The sequence below is a fragment of the Mesoplodon mirus genome (assembly GCF_964341445.2).
Source record: "Mesoplodon mirus genome assembly, chromosome: 1".
NCBI classification, from domain to species: Eukaryota; Metazoa; Chordata; class Mammalia; order Artiodactyla; family Ziphiidae; genus Mesoplodon; species Mesoplodon mirus.
Genome location: NC_138976.1, coordinates 19,995,777 through 20,016,253, shown reverse-complemented (window position 1 = coordinate 20,016,253; position 20,477 = coordinate 19,995,777). Strand labels below are relative to the sequence as shown.

Sequence of the window (20,477 nt, the reverse complement as noted above, 5' to 3'; positions counted from 1 at the left end):
CACTGGCTGTGTGGCCTTGGGTGAGTGACCTTACCTCTCAGTGCCTCCGTGCCCTCATCTGCAAATGGGGATAATAGTAGTTCCTGGTTCAGAACATTGTCACGAGGATTGATGGAGTCACGCTTGTAAAGCACTAGGACAGTAGCCGGCAGTGGTTAGAGCGGAATGTGTGTGTAACAGGTTGGATAGTGTCTCCCCCAAATTCATGTGCGCCCGGGACCTCAGACTGTGGCCTTATTTGCATAATTAGTTCAGGTGAGGTCATACTGGAGGAGGGTGGACCTAAACCCAAGGACTGATGTCTTCATAAGAGAAAGGGGGGGGGCAGATTTTGATACAGAGACGCACAGACACACAAGGAAGACGGCCACGCGAAGACGGAGGCAGAGATTGGAATGAAGCAGCAGGAAGCCAAGGAACGCCAAGGGCTGCTGGCAGAAGCTAGGAAGGATTTTCCCCTAGAATCTCCAGGAAGAATGTGGCCCTCCTGGCAACTTGGAACCTCCAGAACTGTGAGGAAAATACATTTCTGTTGTTTTACACCATCCAGTTTGTGGTGCTTTATTAATGGCAGCCTTAGGAAACTAGACAGTATCCATTGCATTAAAATATTTAAATGGGAATTTTTTAAAAACCCAGGTCTGTTTGTCTCCATAGATCAAACTCTTGCCAGTGATACTGCAGGCCCCCTCTGGGAAGAGCCCTTCTCCAGTGGTCAGAACTTCTGTCTTCATTTCCTCCCTGCCCTTGGCACAGAACATTCCACACACACAGTAGCCTCCTTGCTACAGCTGGGAATGACCCCTTCAGACAGGCAGTTCCACAAGAAAGACCCCTGCTCATGTGAGGATCCGGCAGTTCCCGCACAGAGTGGCCCCAACAACTGGTGAGTCATGCCCCTCTGTAAGAGTCGTCAATGCATTCGTCTTTCCAGTATCAGGAACAAGTGTGTCTCTAGTCATAATAAGTGAATGTGTTTCCTCTGCTCTGTCACTGGCAGCTTGGCTACTGATGACTTTCCCTTTTCACTTTGACTGCCAGGAAGCTCAAGGCCATGTGACAAATTTAATCATAGCAAGTATCTTGGTTTAGATTTCTGAAACACTTATCTTCCCTCTTGTTCACAAAGTTTCTCAGGCTTTTATGGTTTGGTTCATGGTGGTAGCAAGAAGGCAGTCTGAATTAAGAGCAGTGCAGACAGCTGGCAGCCAGAAGCCTTGACTTGCTCTGCATGACTTTAGGGATGGCCTTCCCTCTCTGAAGCCGACTTTCCTCACCTGTAAATGGAAGAAAACAATCCCTGACGTGTCTGCCAAGAGGTCAAGTGAGCAATGTGTGTGAAAGTGCTCTGTGGACAGTCCACTGCCTCACCTGTGTGATGGTCTCAGGATGTCTGTCTTTGGAGAGACCAGAGCTGATATAAGAATGAAAAAATAGGGCTTCCCTGGTGGCGCAGTGGTTGAGAGTCCGCCTGCCGATACAGGGGACACGGGTTCGTGCCCCGGTCCGGGAAGATCCCACATGCCGTGGAGCGGCTGGGCCTGTGAGCCATGGCCGCTGAGCCTGTGTGTCCGGAGCCTGTGCTCCGTAACGGGAGAGGCCACAGCAGTGAGAGGCCCGCGTACCGCAAAAAAAAAAGAATGAAAAAATAACAATGAATCATGAATAGGAACAGTGCCATCCTACTAAGGTTGCCTACAGTGTACCATGATGGCTCAACCGATCTTCATAGAGGGTCTACATTATTAGGGTTGTCAACCCCATTGGCCCCAGGGGAAGCCTGAGGCCCATGAGGCTTTAGAAGAATCCCGGCCTCTTTTGGATAGGATTGCTCATCCAGCCACACAGCCTCTCCTGGGGGCGGGGGGATGCAGTGGGGTGGGGTGGGTGGGAAGAGGCCCAGAGGATGGGCCCAGGATGTTGATCTCTTCTCCCACCTCCAGCGATGTTTGCTCTCCTGAGATTATTAACCAGAGCAAACAGAGAGAGCAAACTCTGCCAAAGCCCACCTGGACTTTGAGCTGCTTTTTAAAAATTAACCCTGGGCCCAAGGATGGAAGGCCGGCAGTGATCCGGGGTGCTGACCCCTCTCCTCTTCCCCTTCTGGGCATCGGGGTGGAAGGAGCGAGGCTCTGGGGCCCCTGTCCTCCTAGGGGACCCAGGGGTCCAAGTGTCCACTGGAATTGGCCAGGTCCCAGAACCATTTCAAGGGGAGGGCGAGGTCCTGCCTGTGCAAGAGGCCTCTGAGCCTCAGAGGTGCCCAGTGTGCAGGGAGGAATAGAGGCCTGTTTCAGATGAACACTTGGGGGCTCAGAGAAGGAATGGGACTTGTTCAAGGTCACCCAGCTTGGGGCCGAGTTGGGGGCCAAATAGGCCTGACTCCAGTGCCCAGGCTTTCCCCCATCGTTTATTCATTCATCCACTCATTCATGCACCAAACATGCACTCCATGCTTGGTGCTGGGGATAGGACGGGAAGCATGACAGAGTCCCCAGTGCTCCCCCCAGGATGGGGGGCAGAGGAGTGAGAAGCAGGTAATAAGACAGGATGGTCCCTGCAGTGATGGGGGAAGCAGCAGAGGCCAGGGGAGAGACTTTGACCTGAGTAGTAGAAATTAGCCAGACAAAAGTGCATGCGTGAGGCGAGGGGTGGGTGGGAGGAGGAGAGGGTGTTCCAGACAGAGGGAACAGCACCTGCGAAGGCTTAGAGGAGGAAGATGGAGAGAGAAGTGTATTTGGAATGCAAAAACAAGCAAACAGGGCTTCCCTGGTGGCGCAGTGTTCGAGAGTCTGCCTGCGACGCAGGGGACACGGGTTCGTGCCCCGGTCTGGGAAGATCCCACATGCCACGGAGCGGCTGGGCCTGTGAGCCATGGCCGCTGAGCCTGAGCGTCCGGAGCCTGTGCTCCGCAACGGGAGAGGCCACAAAAGTGAGAGGCCCGCGTACTGCAAAAAAAAAAAAAAAAAAAAAACAAGCGAAAACAAGCAAACAAGCAAAACCACAGGTCTGCAGCTTGGGAGACAGAGGCATGTGGGGAGAGCCAGGCTGGGGAGGAGGCTGAGGTCCAGCAGGGAGGACTCTGATGCCAGGTCAAGGGGCTTGCTTGTTATCTGGAGTATGTGGGGAGCCCTAGAGAGTTTTCAGAAGTGCTTTCAAATTTTAGAATCGGCTGAGGTGAGAGAGGAAGCAGTGCAAGTGGGAGGCCCAGGAGAGCAACTCTCTAGGAGGCTCGCCAGGAAGAAGGAAGGGGCCGGGACACTGGGACCCAGCAAACTGGACAAGCAGGGACATCAAAGACATGGGGTGGATGTGGTCAAGGTTGGGGCCTTCCTCTGCTCATGGTGGAAGAGGGTGGCAGGGAGACCTTGCCTCCTCACGAGGAGGCATCCAGCTGCGGGCCTCGCCCCAGTGCGTGACCCTGCCCAGTTCCCTCAGACTCAGAGCCACAGCCCCGTCCCTTCATGGGGAAGCTGGAGGCGGCAGCAACCAGGATGCCATGACAGTGATGGGGGAGGGGTGTTCCTCACTGCCCAGCTCTGTCCCAAAGAACCAGGCCACCCAGAGACTTGAGTTCCGGTCCTCGTGACTTGCTGGGTGACTGTGGGGCAGTCCTATCCCTCCCTGGCCTCCTCCTCCTCCTCTGGGCCTCCAAATGAAGGTAAACTAACTCACGTGACAGGGCTGAAGTAAGCACTGGAGGAGGGACATTTGTGAAAGTGCTCCCCAGTGTACACACCGGAGGTATCGATGTCGTCACAGGCACTTAGCACAGCGCGTGGCACCAGGTCAGGGCTCCGTACACAGCAGAAATTACACGCAAGAAGGTGTGAGCATCTCGTGTCCACTAGAGGGCAGCAGAGAAGTTCTCGAAAGACCACTGGGGTTTGTCCCCATTCCTCCGTACAGGCAGGAGGCAGAGGCCTAGAGCAAAGGCCCACGGAAGTGGGAGAACCAGGGCTGGAACCCAGCCTTCCTTGCCCCAAGCCTGCTTACAACCCCCTGGTAAGTGTAAAACACTCAGCTTCTGCCTTGCCTATCCCCAGAGCTGGATGCTTAGATGGGGCCCTTTGAAAAATAGTTCGCTGCCCAGTGAATTCAGTTCTCCTGATGAACCAGAATTGGGAGTCGCTGCTATAGACAGCAAGGGAGGTGATACCCTGAATAACCACCTAATTAAGTTCGTACTGTGTGTCAGGCCCCATGCTGAGCACGCTACAAGCATGGCTTACTGAATCCTCCCGTTAAGATTCAATCATTTTACTACAATGGTAGCCCTACTTTGCAGATAGGGAAACTGAGGCTGAGAGATCAGGTGACCTAGTGTCAATGGTCACCCAGCCAGTGAGTAGTGATCCAAACTCAGATCTGTCTCCCTGACACCCAGGTCACTCTGCTGGCCTCCCAGCCCCTTGTCCCCTGATAAACAGTGGGCCCTTAGCTGTGTTCTTTCAGACACCTGGAGCAGAGTGGTGGGTGTCTCCCTTCACTGGACCCCTCACAGCAGGAGTGAGCCTGGTTCTCCCTTCCCCGGCCAAGAGCAGGCTCTGTCTCTGCCGTAAGACCTGACCCTTCTCTTCTTCCCAGCACTGTGCTGGGCACTTAGGTGCTCAACAACCACATGCTAATTGACTGACTTAGAACTGTGAGTGGAAATGTAGGTCAGACCCCCCAAAAGGACCACCTAACTAGAAGAGAGCTGAGGGAGACTGGGAGATTGAAATCACCATGGCCAAATCCTTGAATCACGATGAATCATTGGCACAACTTAAAAGGCAAAGATACCTGTTCCCTTGCATCACCGATTTTGAATTCGTCTGTGTATCACGGCTGGGAGGATCCCCAAGGCTTCGTCCAGCAGCGTGATGGTTGAACAGCTGAACTTTGCACCCAGACCGTCCTGGGTTCCGGTCATGCCTGCGACCCCTTCCTGCCTGTTTGATCTTAATTGACTTTCTCAACCTGAGTCTTCCCCTGTTAAATGGAGTTAATAAGAGCTCGCAGGGGTGTAGAAGAATTCAATGATGAGCAACATGTCACGTTCTTGCTGCTTGCGGAGAGCTCAGCAAATAATAAACGATGGCCCAGGGTGGAGGGTGCCCTTAGATGTTGTCAACTTAGACTCCTGATTGTGGAAGCGGGTGGCTTAGCCTGCAGAAACAGCCCCAAAAGTGAGACACTTTGGAGCTGAGTGTTCTTGAGATCCAGCTGCCCCTGGAACAGAGCTTGTGGCCCAGAGCCTGGCTCCCTTTGTACCCCAGAAGAAAGGGCTCCCAAAGGAATAAACTTCCAAAGCCCTGTCTGCATTCGGGAAGAGGACACAGGCGTTTTCCTACTCTTTGCAGACTGGTCTTATCTGCCCTGCATTAAAGCAAGACCTCAGGAGGCCTGCCCGACTCCTGGCTGACTGGGTTGACATCACCCAATATCCTTGGATGGACTAAAACAGCTCTTTTATGAAATCACGAGGCAAGCCAGACTCCTTGGAAGGTCCCACTGGCCTTTCTTCAATGAAGACAAATGAATCTCTCCCAGTCAGCTTCCCTGGAAGGGCAGTGGGAACACTTCCTTGGATTTTCCACTGGGTGACCCAGTCCTGAATGGCCACTCTCTCCCTGGAAGAATCCATATTAGAAGGCGCACCTTGCAGGAAGGCGTCAGCAGAGCTGGATGTCAAGTTCATGAGTCTGTATAACCAGAGTCCAGATACTGATGCAATTCCTCTCCTGGAAAACAGGACTGGTAGAATGTTTGTGCTGAAAGCATTCATTAGTAATAAAAATCGTAATAACAACCAGTATGTATTTAGCACTGACCACATGCCAGGCTCCATCCTAAACAGTTTACATGGTTTCACTCTTTTAATCCTCATATCATTCCCCGTGAGCACATTAACTTCTCGTAGTGTAAACCAATTGTATCCCGACTTTACAGGGGAGGACTGAGATTCAGAGAGGTTAACTACCTTGCCCAGGCTCCCACAGCCATAAGTTGGGCAGACAGGTTGAGAGGAGTGGGTTTGACAAGGTTCTATAGCCTGGAGACCACCCAGAGCCCTGGGCACCACACAAAAGCAGGACTTTAAGGGTCCATTTCTAATTCTCTTGGTTCTGGCTAGGCTGCACAGAATCCTCCTTCACTGGGTAGTCTGTGAATAATTATTTTATCTTTGGAGGTGGTGAAGCTTCTTTCATGGGGGAAAAGAGCTTGAGAAGTCCATCCCTCTGCCTCACTAAAGACCTCTGTATGGTCTGGCTTTGCTGGATTGTGCTGGGATTTGATGGAGACTAACTTCTCCAAGGAGGCCGCTCTAGTCTGCTCAGTGGTTCCTGGTTGGATAAAAACTGCTCCTCTATTTTCCCTTCCTCTGGGGTCCTACTGTGTGGCACTTGGCATGATGGTTGAAATCATCTATTCAAGAGCCAGACCACCTTATAACAAATCCAACTTTTGCCACTTACTAGCTGTGTGACCTTGGGAAAATTCTGAGCCTCTTCTTGTCTTGGTTTCCTCACTGTAACATGAGGATAACAATAGTACCTACTTCACAGAGTTGTTATGAGAGATGAACGCATTCCTACATGGCCAGTGCTGGAATGATGCTTGGCAACAGATAAATTTGCTAATTATTATTTATTCCATTGCATAGCAACTGTCACTTTGATTGTTCTTTTCCCCCACTTGGCTGGAAGTTCTTTGAGAACAGAGCGGTGGCTCAAGGTCAGGCCAGTGTCCTCATGCCTAGTAGACCAGGCCTGACCTTCAAGTAGACCAGACCTGGCCTTCATGTGTGATGAGTGAGAGATAGTGTGATCAGAGCCAGGGGCTGAAGGAAGGTTCGTGAGGAAGACACCAATGGCCAACTATTAAAGATCTTTCTTTGTTGGCCAGTAAGTACAGATGTCAGTGATGGCCAGGGGACTTGTAGGTCTGTTGCAGAGCAGGCTTAGAACCCAGATCTCCTGACGCCTGTCCTGGTCTCCAACCACAGCACCAACTTGTTTACAAGTTCCAGTAGCTGCTGCTCCTTGTTTCATAGCAAGACCACCCCCACCTGCCCAACCCTGCTCTGCCATGTTTGTTTGCTTAAAATAAAGGAAGACAAGTCTTTGGAAGCTCAACAAGGAGATGGAAATGGAAAAAATAAGAGGACACAAAATATCCCTCAAAGGGGCTGAAATCAACCTGTTGTGTACAAAACTGAATAACTATGAATTGGGGCAAATGTGTCATTAGACAAAGGGAGGAAAGACCTTGAGTGACAGAAAGCAGGATGCGAGAGAAGGCTGAAGGAGACAGAGGGATGTGGGTAAGATGTTCTTGGCAGTTGCATCTTTGGTTGGAATAAACTCTTATGTTCTCTCCACTTCTTGGGGTTTATCTTGGGGTTGGTCATCGAGATGAGACCTTAGAGCCTCTTAAACACAAGCATCCACAGGAATGCTTTTCCTGAAGCCTCTCTTGTCCTACCATAATGCTTTCAGCCATGCTCCCCATTCTGCATTGGCTAAGAGTTGGAGTCCCCAAGGATCTGGAGAACTCAACCAGGCTTCCAGACATCTAGGTTGATCTCTAGATTTGTCAGCATTCTGGAAACTAATGATGGCCTTCCAAGCACTGGTAAGCATCCTCACCCCCAGCCAAAGATTCTGGAGAATCCCTTCCAACTTCTACGCAAACTTTTACAATTTCAGAGAACTCTTCTAGAGATTTGGAATTCTGGGAAATTCCTTCAGTGCTTCAGGATTTCCAAGAGCTGCCCCCAACTCTAATGTACCAGAGATCCTCTTCAAAGTTTGACAGTCCTGGAGAACTACTACCCTATTTCATGGGGCCGGAGAACTTCCCCCAATTCCGGCATTCTGCAGAAAGCTTTCCTGTGGAATCTACTGTTCTCAGTAAAAACCACAGGATTTGAAGAGTCTTGATACATTACTGGGGTCCGATGGAATTCCTCCAGGGTTAGGGATTCTGGACAAGCTGCAGTTCTTGAGTAAGGATGCTGATTGGGAGATGGACGCATGGTTCGTGTGATGGGGGTAGCGGGGACTAATCACCTTGAGTCCTGAATCTATCTTTGGGAAAGTAAGTACGGATTTTGCTGAGCTGGAACCAGGAAACCAGAAAATCGTGGCTGGCTCCAGCGGGAGAAGGAATTGTCCAAACAAGAATGAACCGGCAACAGCCAAGGTCCCCCTGGGTGGTCCCTGTCCATTCTTCCCAAGGCAGCCAAGGAAAGCTTTCACGCTCAGTGCCAGGGGCCTCCTCTGCCTGAGGCTAGAGACCTCCCAGCAAGCAGGGACACATTAGAGTGAGATAAGGGCTCTGGAGAATGGAGGAGCCCAGGCTCAAACCTGCCGAGCCACACAAGCTGATGTGGCATCAAAATTACCTAGAGTAGAAAAAAGTGGCTTTACGGCATTAGTCTGGCTTGCCCTCCTTCTACCCTTCAGGTCTCTGCAAAAATGTCACCTGCGTGAGACCTTTCCTAACCCCCCTATATAGAACTGCACCCGCCCTGACAGATGGACCTTCCTGCTCTGTTTTGCTCCATAGCATTTATCACTATCTGACTTCCCATGTGTTTTGCCCAATTTCTTGTTTCTTGTCTGTGTTGAGGGTAAGGCTTCTTATGCTTTGTTCAATGCTGGCCCAAAGTTGTTTCTCAATTAAATATTTGTTGAGCAAATTGTTTTGGAACCCAGATTGTCAATTCTGTCAAATTGTTACATTGACTAAAAGCTGCTTTTGGCTAAATTATCCGCAACAGGCGAAGCCTCATGCTAAAATCTTTCCAAATGTCAGTGGATTTAATCCTCATGACTGTCCCATGAGGGGCTAGTATTCTTGTTATCTATTCTGCAGATGAGGTGACTCGGGCTCAGCACAGTTAAGTCACCTGCCCAGGATCACGCGTGGTAAGTGATGATGTTGAGAATTGAACTTGTGTTGTTCCGTCTACGGACTGAACCCGCCCACCCTGCCTGGCCCCGTGCCTGTGGTGTCTGGCTGTCACCCCACCGCCCTGGGTTCTGCCTCCATGGACTCCAGCCTTCTACAAACACCTCTATTCACAGTCACAGGTCTTGCCTTTCAATCCATGGCCACTGGGGGCTCCAGCCAGGGACGACCCTGACACACCCAGCTTCACAGCCCAGCTCTGCAGAGAGGGGCTCAGGAGTCAGGGCCCCGGAAGTGGGGAAGGCTCCGAGAGTCCCAGGAGCCTGCCCCAGGTCACACTGCACACTCAAGTGTAGCCTGGAGACACCTTGTTTTTATCTTTGGGTCCTTACTTACTTCCCCCCCCCCGGGAAAATAGGGCATAATTAGGGAACATTCCCTGGGCTAGTTTCCACAGCGGTGGGTAAAAGAGTGTTGGGTCTTTTCTTGCTTGGTCTGGCGCTGGGGAGTGGGGTGGGGGCAGTCGGAGTTGATTTTCTCAGGCCAGGCCTGTGGGCAGGTCCAAGCACTGTTCCAGACGATGGATGCGACCCCTCCCCAGGGGCATCCCCAGGCGCCCTGATTCTCCCGAGTGGCTCCCTGGCTTGTCCTCTGGCCTCCGCCTGCCCCTTCCCCAGTGCTCCCCAAGCCCGTAGCTCAGGGGTCCCTGCCTGGGGTCTTGCCTGAGCCCAGTGCCCAGTGCCCAGGTCTCAGGGGATGCCCAGCCTGAGGCTGGCTCAGGTACCGCTGGTTGGGGCATCTCACCTCTCCCTGCACTGATCATTTCATTGGTCTTCCACCTCCAGCTCATCCTTACCAGTTAGTCCAACTGCCACCGTGGCCAGTGTGACCTAAAATGCAGACCTAAGCTGGTGACTCCTTAAGACTCTTCTGTGGTTCCCTGCCGTCCTCAGGACAAACCCCAACTCCCAATGGGGCAGACAAGGCCATGCACTTCATGGTCCAGGCAACCTTTGGAACTCTGAGCCTTTGCCTCTACAGCCCCTCCACCTGCCCTGGGCCAAATGCTGTTCACCCTCTGAAACTTAATCATGGCTCTCTTTGGCAAAACTTCCCTGACAATTTCTGACTGGGTGACCCTCTGTGCCTCCACTGCCCTGGGATTCCCCCATCAAAGCTCATGTGTGAGGTTGTAAGTGTCTGTCTGTCTGTCCCCCACCAGACTGTGAGCTCCCCAGGCAAAGCCAGCTTGTCCCTTGTCCGTCTTCTTTGCCACCTTGACTTACAGTTGATGCCAGTGGTGTCTGTTGAATGAATGAGTGAATGTATGAACAAACAAAGGAATGAGCCACGTGGGTCTCAGTTTCCCTAACTATAAAATGTGAGAGTTAGGTTAGCCTCGTGGCTCTTTCTGCATCGAGGTCCTCCCACGCACACCCCCAGTTTCTCATGTCACATCTGGAATTACCCCCGATTGTAGACCCACTGCATCCTATGGGGCGCTGTGCTGGGAATCATGATATTCGTAACCTCCTTGACCCTCATTTCGAGATCAACAGGACAGGGAGCCATGTCTAAGGGACTGTGTCTAATTGACTGAAAACCAGAAAGTGGTCCAGGGAGGCTGCAAGGCCTGCCCAGGGTCTCAGAGCCGACCTGCGGCACCAGAATTCAGGCTTCATGATCCCTCCAGCACCAGGACACATGCAGCTGGGACAGAGAGTGTGAGCCCCTCGGTCCACCACCTGCCCCAGCTCAAGGCCAAATCAGTTTCCCCCAGGCCTCCTCCGTGGAGAGGCTCACCATTCAATTTCCCCATGCCTGCCCAATGGCATACAGTAGTTGCTCAATGAAAACTTGTATAATACATGAAAGGAAATGGGGACCTGAAATATTCCCGATCAGAGGGCAAGGGGACACACACCTCTGCCAGGAGTCCTTGCCTCCTCTTCCTCAGAACCGCCCCCAAGAGCCCCTCCTCTCTGGGATTCCCTCAAGGGCAAGTCAGAGGACAGGACCAACCAGACTTAGAGCTGATGCCTCTCTTTATTCATGTATTTCACCACTGCTACCTGGTTTCTCCTGGATCCGGTCTCATTTCTCCTGGTCTAGGCTGGCACCCTCCCTTTGCTTCCCCAGACTGCCCCATCAGCCCCCACCCCCATGCCTCAGGAACTGCGTTCCGCCCAGCCCAGCTGCAAACTGGAGCAGCAGCTGCTATATCCCATTTAACAGATGGGGAGACTGAGGCCCAGGAGCACAGAGCACAGCCCTAGGTCACATGGTGGTCTCCTGGGTTCTCACTTTGCCCTCAGCAGGAAGGGAGGACCCGGCTGGGGCTTCATGTGCCTTCACTGGGGGGTGGCTGGCTCCGGCCACGTCGAAGGGAGCTGCCGATTTGGTCTTTGAGGGCCTCCAGTCTCCGGGCCAGGTTTGGAACTGCAGCCCCACCTGAGCGACACAGTGAGACTTGAGGCCGGCACTCCCTTGGACCCTGCCTCACCCAGGCCCATCAGGGTCCCAACATCCTCTGGGGAAGCCTCAGGTGGTACCCACTCCCCTCCCCCTGCCATGTACCCCATGGGCTCCAGCATACATCTGGGAGTGCAGGTGGCCCTAGGAAGAGAATTCTAAGTTCCAGAAATAGAAAGATCTTAGAACTCTCACCTCTTAACATGCCCCCTATTTCAGAAATGGGAAGACCAAGGTTTGGAGAAGGTGGGTTCTGGCCCAAGATCAGAGAAAACACTGGCAGCCCTTCCCCTGCTCCTTTCTTCACCTCTAAGCACTGGCGATGTGTTCAGGGGCCCCATGGGCAGGGGAGGTGCAGAGGGTACCACATCCTCCTTGGTCAGCACTTCTGCCAGGACCTGGGTCTGAATCCAGTCGCTGTGACTCCTGGGCCAGGGTGGGTTGGGTGGTGGGAAGCGAGCCTTCATGTTCCCGGGCCTCCTCCCCAACCCCCAACCCCCAGTGCCCCAGAGCTGGACCCACCTCTCTCTTGAACACTTGGCAGAGCCAGGGCTACATGGGGGCACCCAGGGCGGGGGCCGGGCAGACAGGGGCATGTCAGCTGGGGCCTTAGAGCCAAACACCTGCAGGCAAGACCAGAGCCCACACTGGGTGACCTCAGCCCTGCTTCTGTGCCCCACTTCCCTGGCGCCGACCATGACACCACCATCCCTGCCGTACCTGCCCCATGGGGCACTAAGAATGTCAGGTGGGCATAAAGGGGTGGGGTCCTGGTCACTTTTTCTGTGGGCAGTGCATGGCCCTTGTGATGTCCTCTCTGGAGACAAGGAACTCCATGAGGGCAGGACCCATGTCAGGTCTGTGACTCCTCAGTGCCCAGAACAGGGGCTGCCACGAAGCAAGGAGCTTAAGGAGGGTTATTGAATGGGGAAGTGAACACTCATTCACTAAGTAAATGCATCCATTAACTCCTTCATTAAGTAAATGCATAAATGAGTAACATGTAAGTGAATGAATGAATAAGCAAACAGCAGAGCACGTTCCCGAAAGAAGGCAGGATGGGGAGAAGGGGCAAGAGAGGTAAATAGCTATTTGGAACCCTGGGCAGAGAGAGCCCAAAGCCAGCCACTCCCCACTATGACCCAGCCCGGCACATCAGAGTCCCCAGAGTTCTGGAGCCTTCCAGACCGCAGACTCCCTAGATCCAGGTCTCCAGCTTGCCAGCCTTTCCTCCCCCCACCTCGGCCTTTCCTACCTGGGGCAGGTGGAGCTCCCTCCGTGGGCAGGCCCAGTGGGCCAGTGGCGCTCGGCACAGGGGGCAGAGAGGAGGCAGGGCCTGCAAGAGGCTGAGTCAGGGGCTCCGTGACATTCCCGCTCCTCCCCTCTCCGGGCTGGGCAGAGACTCACGTGGCAGGGGGGAGGTGGCACCATCACACAGGGACACGGTGGGGCTGGGCCAGGGCCCAGCTGGTGAAGGTAGCAGGCAGAGAGGAGGCGCCTGGAAGGAACAGTGGGGTCTGTCTGTCTGTAGTCCTCAATGCTACCAGCAGGCTGGCACCCAAGCAGGCTGGCACCCAAGTCCTGCTTTTAGCAAACACTCATGGAGTGCTTACTATATGCAGGCACTGTTCTCAATGCTTTACATAGGAACTTATTCAATTTGATCTTTAAAACAACCCTGGAGGACCCCCCTGGTGGCGCAGGGGTTAAGAATCCACCTGCCAATGCAGGGGACACGGGTTCGATCCCTGGTCCGGGAAGATCCCACATGCCGTGGAGCAACTAAGCCCGTGAGCCACAACAATTAAGCCTGTGCTCTAGAGCCCGCGAGCCACAACTACTGAGCCCACGTGCTACAACTACTGAAGCCCGTGTGCCTAGAGCCCGTGCTCCGCAACAAGAGAAGCCACTGCAGTGAGAAGCCCGTGCACCGCAACAAAGAGTAGCCCCCGCTCGATGCAACCAGGGAAAAACCGCACGCAGCAACAAAGACCCAACACAGCCATCAATCAATCAATCAATCAATCAGTCACTCAATCCCAAAAAACCCTGGAAGGCAACTACTATATCATTCCCATTTTACAGAAGAGGAAACCCAGGCAGTGAGAGGCTAAATGACTCACCCAAGGCCACACAGCTGGTGGCAGAGCTGGAATCAGAACCCAAGGGGTCTGGACCCAGAGGTCAGACCTAGCCGTTTCACTGAGCCATCCCTTTCCCACCTGCCGTCCATCCAAAGGCTTGTCTCCGCCGCGCTCACCTCTCCAGCTCCTGGACCTGCCGAGCCAGGATGCACTGCTCCTCCTGGGCCAGGTCCCGGCTGCTCTGCAGCTGCTTCTTTTCGTTCCTAGGAAGAGCAGGCCCCGGGACCATGACAGGAGGTAGGGCTGGCGGGGCTATCAGTCAGCCTCTCTTCACTGCAGCACAGTATGAGCCCCAGGAGGCAGGTGGGGACAGAGGGGGAGCCAGGGACCAGGGAAGGGAGGAAGCCCAGCAGTGAGGGGCGGGGCACAGAGTGCCCGGCTGGGGGCAGGGCCCTACCTGAGCCTCTCGTTCTCCAGCATGAACTCCTGCAGCATCCCGTAGAGGTTCCGCTGAGCCCAGGCCACCCGGGCCCCAGTGAGTCCAGAGGCTGCAGGGAAGAGGGAGGTAGCTGGAGCCCCAGGAGCCCCCGACCCTATCCTCATCTTGCCCCACCCCCAGGGAGCTCATACCTTTGGGGTCCATTTGGCCCAGTTGGGACCGCAGGCGATGGTTCTCCTCCTGGAGCTGCAATAGCTCAGTCTCCAAATGCTGGGGTGGCTTTGCCACAGGGGACTGCAGAGAAACAGACCCAGAGCTGCTGCTTGTGGCTGTAAACATTTCACACTGCACAAGGGTCTCTGGGGTTGCAGAGTGAGTGGAGCTTAAAATCCAGCCCATGCTCCACTTGTCAGCCTTGAATCCTGGCCCAAGGCTGCATCCATTTGGAGGGGGCACCTTGTCCTAACAGCATTAAAGTGCCATGTGGCCTCAGCTGCATGCCTGGAGGGCCCGCTCTAAGCTACACCCCACTCCCTGTCCAACCCCAAACTCAGCTCTGTTCAAACCTCGGCTCAGATTCTGACCCCAAATAAGACCCCATGTCAGACTCCAACTTAACTCAGACTTATCATGATACCAGCTCAGATGTTGGCCAGACCCTGAATCATATTCCTAACCAGACTCCCACCCTAGACCCGCCGTAACCCTGACTGTGACCCGATCCTGCCCCCACCGCCCCCCCCAACCATAACCCCATCATCAAGATTCCGACCCTCATCCCAACCCTGACTCAGTCCCAGACTTCTACGTGACACCAACTCAGTCTCCAGCTATTGCCTGATCCCCCACCCTCTGCCCTGCCCGTCCCTCTGCCTGTGTCTCTCTCCACTCACCTTGGGAGCCTGGGGCCGAGTGGTGATCCGCTGAGCTCGGCTTGCATATCGCAGGGTGCTGAGGGTCTCGGGAAGGCACTGGGCTGAGGGGGACACGCAGGCCACCTGGGGAGGACTGCCCCTGAGTGTTCCTCTCTGGGAGCCCTCCCTCAGGACCCAGCCCTCCCTGCCAGTCCCCCCTAGGTACCATGAGGGTCACCCCACGCCCTCCCAGCGAGTCCGCCAGCAGCTTGGTGAGCTTGCTGTCCCGGAAGGGGATGTGGCTCTGCTTCCGCTGTGGGTCCAGCAGCAGGGAGATGCAGTGACCTGGGTGGGGAAGGCAAGGTTACCCTTCATGTCCAAGGCCACCCAGCTGGTACTGTGCAAAGCCAGGATCTCCACCCAGGCTTGCAGGTCTCTAAGATATCTCTTTGCACGTGATCTCATTACCCATTCAGATTGGCTTCTGCCACCAGACTGGGCTCCATCCCTGATCCCCAGGGCCCACCGAAGGGCCTGGCACTTGGCAGGGGCTCAGGAAATGTCTGACAAATAAATCGAATGAAGAGGCGTTCCCTATGCATCTCCCCATGCATACACAGAGGAAGGCCAAGGCCCCAGCTGTTAAGGACCTCAAGGCCCAACGACCGAAGGGGTGGGGAGGTGGGAAGACAGGTTAGTGCCCTTCCCCTCACTGGGCCTCAGTCTTCCCAAATGCAACAAGGGACAGGTTGAATGTCTGAGGGCTCACACTCTGCACTTGAGTGTTTCTACCTCCCCAGTTAGAATGTAACTGTATCCTCAGGATTTATAGATCTATAAACAGAGTTCTAAGAGGGAAAGCATGAGACAACAGCAAGCCGAGGCCGGAGGGAGGCCTGTGGCTTCTGGATCACAGCTCTTTAACTCTCCTCCATGCCCTACAACTCCTCTGGTTTTCCCCACTGCGGACAGCTATGGGTAAGGCACAGAGGAGGGATTCAGGAAGTCAGTCCACCTGGCCCCAGATCTCACCCAGGGCCAGCAGGCTGCGGTTGATGCTGTTGGCCTCAAGCATCAGCTCCCCACGGGATCCTGTGGCCGCCACCTTCTCACTGCCAGCCAGGTCTACAAAGCACAGCTTCCCCCCGGCAGGGGGTCCCCCAGGATCCACAGAAGGCATCTGCTGGGGTTGGGGGAGCAGGGCTTGATGGGGACGTGGGAGGGGCTGTCCCCATCAAAGCCACAAGGCCAGGGGTTTTCACGATTACCTCCTGTGTACGCCCAAGTTGTTTTATACATCCAGAGGCAGACCCTTGCTGGGTGGCCCTGGGCCACCTCTTTCCCCAAGCTGGGGCACTCACAGTTTGGTGGCTGATATACAGTGTGAGCAGGGCATGGCTTCGGCTAGAGGCCTGGTTCATGGTGTGAGCTGAGCTCCTTCTACGGCTAAGACCTAGAGGGGAAAAACATATGGAGCTGGACGTGGTAGGAAGAGCAAGTGGTCACCAACAAAGAAGAAGGAGCAAAGGCATCCTGGTAGAGGGCCAACCAGTGCAAAGGCACAGAGGCAGGAGAGTGGAATGATGGGTGCTGGGTTGGGCTCTAGCACAGATAGGTGAAAGGGGGCTGGAGAGAACTGAGTGGAAGAATGTCAGTCTGATTCACATTTTATCAACATCTCTCCCCCTGCTGTGTGGACAGAGAGAAACTCAGACAAAGAGATCAACTGGGAGGCATGGCACAATGCTCGGCCTGAGCCCAGAGTCTCAGTGTCCCTTGATGCCAGCCACAGTAGGTGCTCAATAAAAATCTGATGAATGGATGAATGAGAGTGGAACTGAAAGGCCTTTAGGCTAGGCTAGGAGGTATGGCCTAGAAAGGTCTGGAAGGGAAGCAGGATGTGGTTTGCTACATGGAGAAGCATGGACTGAAAGGAGGAGACCCTTCCATGGGGGAAAAATGAGGCCTGACTGAGGCAGAAGCCCAGGGCTGGAGAGGAGGGTGGGAAGAGTCTGGAAGGCAAAATCAGCAGGCCTGGGGGTAGGGGTGGGGGACATTCTTGGGCTGTATCTGAATTGTTGGTTTGCTGGCTCTTTTCTCCCACAAGGGTGATCTCTGAACCCACAGCTCCAGGCTGGGGCCCCGAGGGCACTCAGTGAACAGGTGAAAAATGGGCATCTCTCGTACCCAAAGCTCCCCTGAAATAGCACGCACCCATTTGCAGAAGTTCCATCAGGGCCCCCAGACTCCCAAACTCCACCACCCGCAGATGCTCCACATAGAAGCCCCGGGTCTTGTTCCAGCGAACAGGGAGGGGCCGGGGAGCCCCTAGGCTCAGCAAGTCTCGAACCTGAGAGAGGAGGGTGGAGGGTGAGGGAGGGGCCTCTCTGAGTTCTTGCTTCATCCACCCCGAGACGTTATGGTCCACAGTCCCCCATCTATTCTGCCCCTTGACCCAGCCTCCTTGGAAAGAAATGCCTCCTTTTCCTTGTGGGCTGTCTTTCTGGCCTTCTCAGTCCCCCACCTGCTCATTGTAGATCTCCAGATAGGAGGCATGGAGAGTGACAGGGGCACCGAGGTGCTGCACGCGGTCGAACAGCCAGGCGAAGGTCCTCTGCATGATGCCGACCAGGCTAGGGGGTACGGGCACGCCCTCCCCCTGGGGGAAGAAACAGCTGAGCCTGGGGCTGGCTTACCACCACCGCCGCAGTTATAATTACCCTTTGTAGAGCACTGTGCCAAATTCCCACACAACATCACATTTAATTCTCAGTCAGTACTATCACTTCCATTTTACAGATGAAGAAACTGAGAGCTAGTAAGTAAAGGGGACACAATTTGAACCCAGGTGCTCTAGACTGGCCAAGTCCCTTCACCTCCCTGATCCTCAGTTTCCCTGTCTGCAAATAAATGGGGCTGGGCTTCATCGTCCACGTCCCTTCCCTCTGGGAGTCTGCGCTGCCTGCGGCTCCCCAGGGCTTCTCGCCCACCGACCCCTCACCCCCGGGGGCTCCGAATGCGATCGGCCCACCTGGGGAGGAGGTCCGGTCAGGGTGTAGGTCTTCCCAGAGCCGGTCTGGCCGAAGGTGAAGACGGTGCAGGAGAAACTGCGGGCCGCAGGGGTGTGGCTGTACCCAGGGAGGGGCGGGGGGCGGGCGGGGGGCGGGGCCGTGTGGGGGCGGGGCGTCACCGGGCCTCACTCACCCGCGCAGCGCCAGGTCCCCCAGGCGCCGCACGCCGCAGGCCCGGAACACGTCTTCCTGCGTGCGCGCTCCGTCCAGCACTGCGCCGAAGCGGAACGCCACGTCGGGGCCCCCGCCCGGGGGGCTCACCTGGGAGAGGGGGCCGTGGAGAAGGGGGCGGGGCACTCTGGGGAGGGCGGGGCTCACCTGGGGGAGGGCGGGGCCTGGGAGAAATCGGCCTGGAGGGACCTGGCGTCTTCCCGGTAGGTGTTTTTTGGGGAGTGCGGGGGCGGTCCTCACCTGCAGAGTCCGGGTCCCCGAGCAGTGCAGCACGCTCTGCTCCCCTCGACGCAGCTCCGCCGCACTCATGGGACGCACCCTGTGGTCCGAAGAGGCGGGGAGGCGGGTGGATGATCCATCCTGAAATCTCCATCAGTGCCTTCCTCGCTTGGACCCCTCCTAGCCAACCTATACCCACCTGAGCAACACCTGGATGGGCGTTTCTGGCCCGTCTGGCCCCTGCTCCAGGTTCCGCGCGGGGTCCCTGTGGCAGAAACGCGAGTTAACCATCCCTGCGCCAGCGGCTCCTTGAGCCTCCCTAAATCTGTACTTACCCGTCGGGGGACCCGCGTTCCTCCATGTTCTGCTTTGCACACGGGTTAGCTCCGCCCGAGTCTCAACCCGCCCGAGTCTCGTTCTTTTCCCTCCCCAGTACCCTCCCCCTTCACCACACTGGGACTGGCTATACACACCTTACATCCTCCACCCTCATCCCCCCCTTCCCAGGCAGCCACCCTCATCCCCCCCTTCCCAGGCAGCCATCCATCCGGAAAGGCTGGGCCTGCCCAGGGGTAGCTAGTTAAAGATTTACCCACCGCCACCTCTGTGGTGGGGAGAGTCTGTAGCTAGGGGACTCTGGAGTCTGAGGATCACTTGCCCTTGGCCAGTCCCATCAGGAGGGACCACCCAGACCAGCCTCTTCTGTGCACAGATGGGGAAACTGAGGCCAGAATGGGAAAGACTCAGCCAAGGCCGCACAACAAGTCTGGGCAGAGCATGGACCAGGCTCTTCCTACTTTCTCCACCTACTCCTCCAGTTTTGTAATCTTCCTCCCCAACTTACCCCTCCCCAGCAGTTCCAGCTTCCTCCAGCTCAGAGCCCCGGGAGGGGAAAGGGGTCTAGAGGGGTGGGAGGGGCCCAGGTCTCAGTTCCAGGAAGATGTGGCTGGATTGAATTCCTTGAGCTGAGCTGACATCAGGCTCTGAAGCATCTGGTTAAACTTTGGGCCACCTGCCTCTCCAATGCCAGAGCTGATCCAAGGCCAGGGAGCTTGTTTAACTCTCTCCTGGCCTGGCTGATGAGAGCAGCAGAGATGTCTGTGAATATGCTGGGGCGGGGCAATCACCCATTCAGTGCCATTCTTCATGCAGGACACCGGGTGGAGGAATCACGTGCAGATCCTGCCCCTTCCAAGCTCAGAGTCGTGCTAGGGAGACAGGTAAGTGCCATCTGATGTGCAGGGGTTTGGAGGAGGGGGTGGGATTCAGAGGCCTGTAGGAGCAGGGAGGTGAGAGTGGTGGGTGAGGGTGTTCCAGGCAGAGGGAGCATCCTGCAGGAAGGCCAGGATGGGGTGGGGAGATGTGTGCGGCATTGAGAGCTGGTTTGAGGCTGGACTCAGCTCATGAAAGGCACTTAAAAGAATCTGGACTCATTCCTCAGAGAATCAGGAAGCCAATGAAGGGTTACCAACAGGGAAGTGACACCATCAGTAGGTAGCAATTGTTATAATTATTGCCATTCTGGCTATCTCTGCATGTTCTCTGAATATTTCTGTAAATTCCTCTTCCTTCAAACAAACATTAGAATGAAAGCTCTAATAATCACCCCCTCTTGATGAAACACGCTCTACACCACCACAAATGACAGCCAACTATCAGAGCCACCCAAGTAGCAAATGATTTATCTTGGGTGGCAGTGAGTTCCCCATGCACTGGAGGCATGCAAGCAAGAGCCCAGTTGACCTTTTGGTTTTATAGGGCCTTCTAGCTAGATCTGCAGGGAGAATTAGGTAGAGCAAAGAGCCACTGCCTCCAGCTCTGCCACTAACAAACCGCAGAGCCCTGGGCAAGTCATTTCCCCTTTTAGCCTGTTTCCTTCCTATGAAAAGAGATGAATGATCCTGCCCTTATTTTATATAGTTCTGTGATTTCAGTGAAACTATAATTGAAAGTGATTCATATATTGTAAAGAATTATTTAAAAGCAAAAATAAAAATCCCTAGATGATCTCCAAGATTCTTTTCAACTCTGAAGTTCCTTAATCAATTATATTTTTTGAATCCTTGAGGCGGATAGGACAAGAATTACCATTCCTGTTTTTCAATTGAAAACAAAACAAAACAAAACAGGAAAATAGAGATAGGCAGAGGAAGTTGTCTGAGGAGAAAATAGCTGTAAATGGCCAAACTGAGAGAGTTTAAATCCAAAACCAGGAACTCTAAGTTCTTTGCTGTCTGCTGTGGCAGGTTGCCTTTTTCAGTCGTAAACC

At 54.5% G+C, this 20,477-nt stretch overlaps 1 protein-coding gene and 1 long non-coding RNA gene across 2 annotated transcripts; one reads left to right on the top strand and one right to left on the bottom strand.

Annotated features, from left to right (window-relative positions):
• Positions 1-399: 399 nt before the first annotated feature.
• LOC309801559 lies at positions 400-19,429 on the top strand. Its single transcript, XR_014293613.1, has 3 exons — positions 400-512; positions 658-886; positions 19,361-19,429. It is a non-coding gene; the product is annotated as an uncharacterized lncRNA (long non-coding RNA).
• Positions 11,127-17,406, bottom strand: KIF12 (kinesin family member 12). The gene is made up of 14 exons (XM_082622345.1): positions 17,272-17,406; positions 16,962-17,097; positions 16,109-16,200; positions 15,780-15,927; positions 14,974-15,092; positions 14,787-14,891; positions 14,085-14,187; positions 13,912-14,002; positions 13,631-13,717; positions 12,778-12,868; positions 12,626-12,706; positions 11,893-11,993; positions 11,678-11,796; positions 11,127-11,349 (listed from the first exon to the last, which is right to left on the bottom strand). Exons 1-14 carry the CDS (start codon positions 17,365-17,367, stop codon positions 11,240-11,242), a joined length of 1,479 nt encoding a protein of 492 aa, XP_082478471.1. The 5' UTR covers positions 17,368-17,406; the 3' UTR covers positions 11,127-11,239.
• Positions 19,430-20,477: the final 1,048 nt, after the last annotated feature.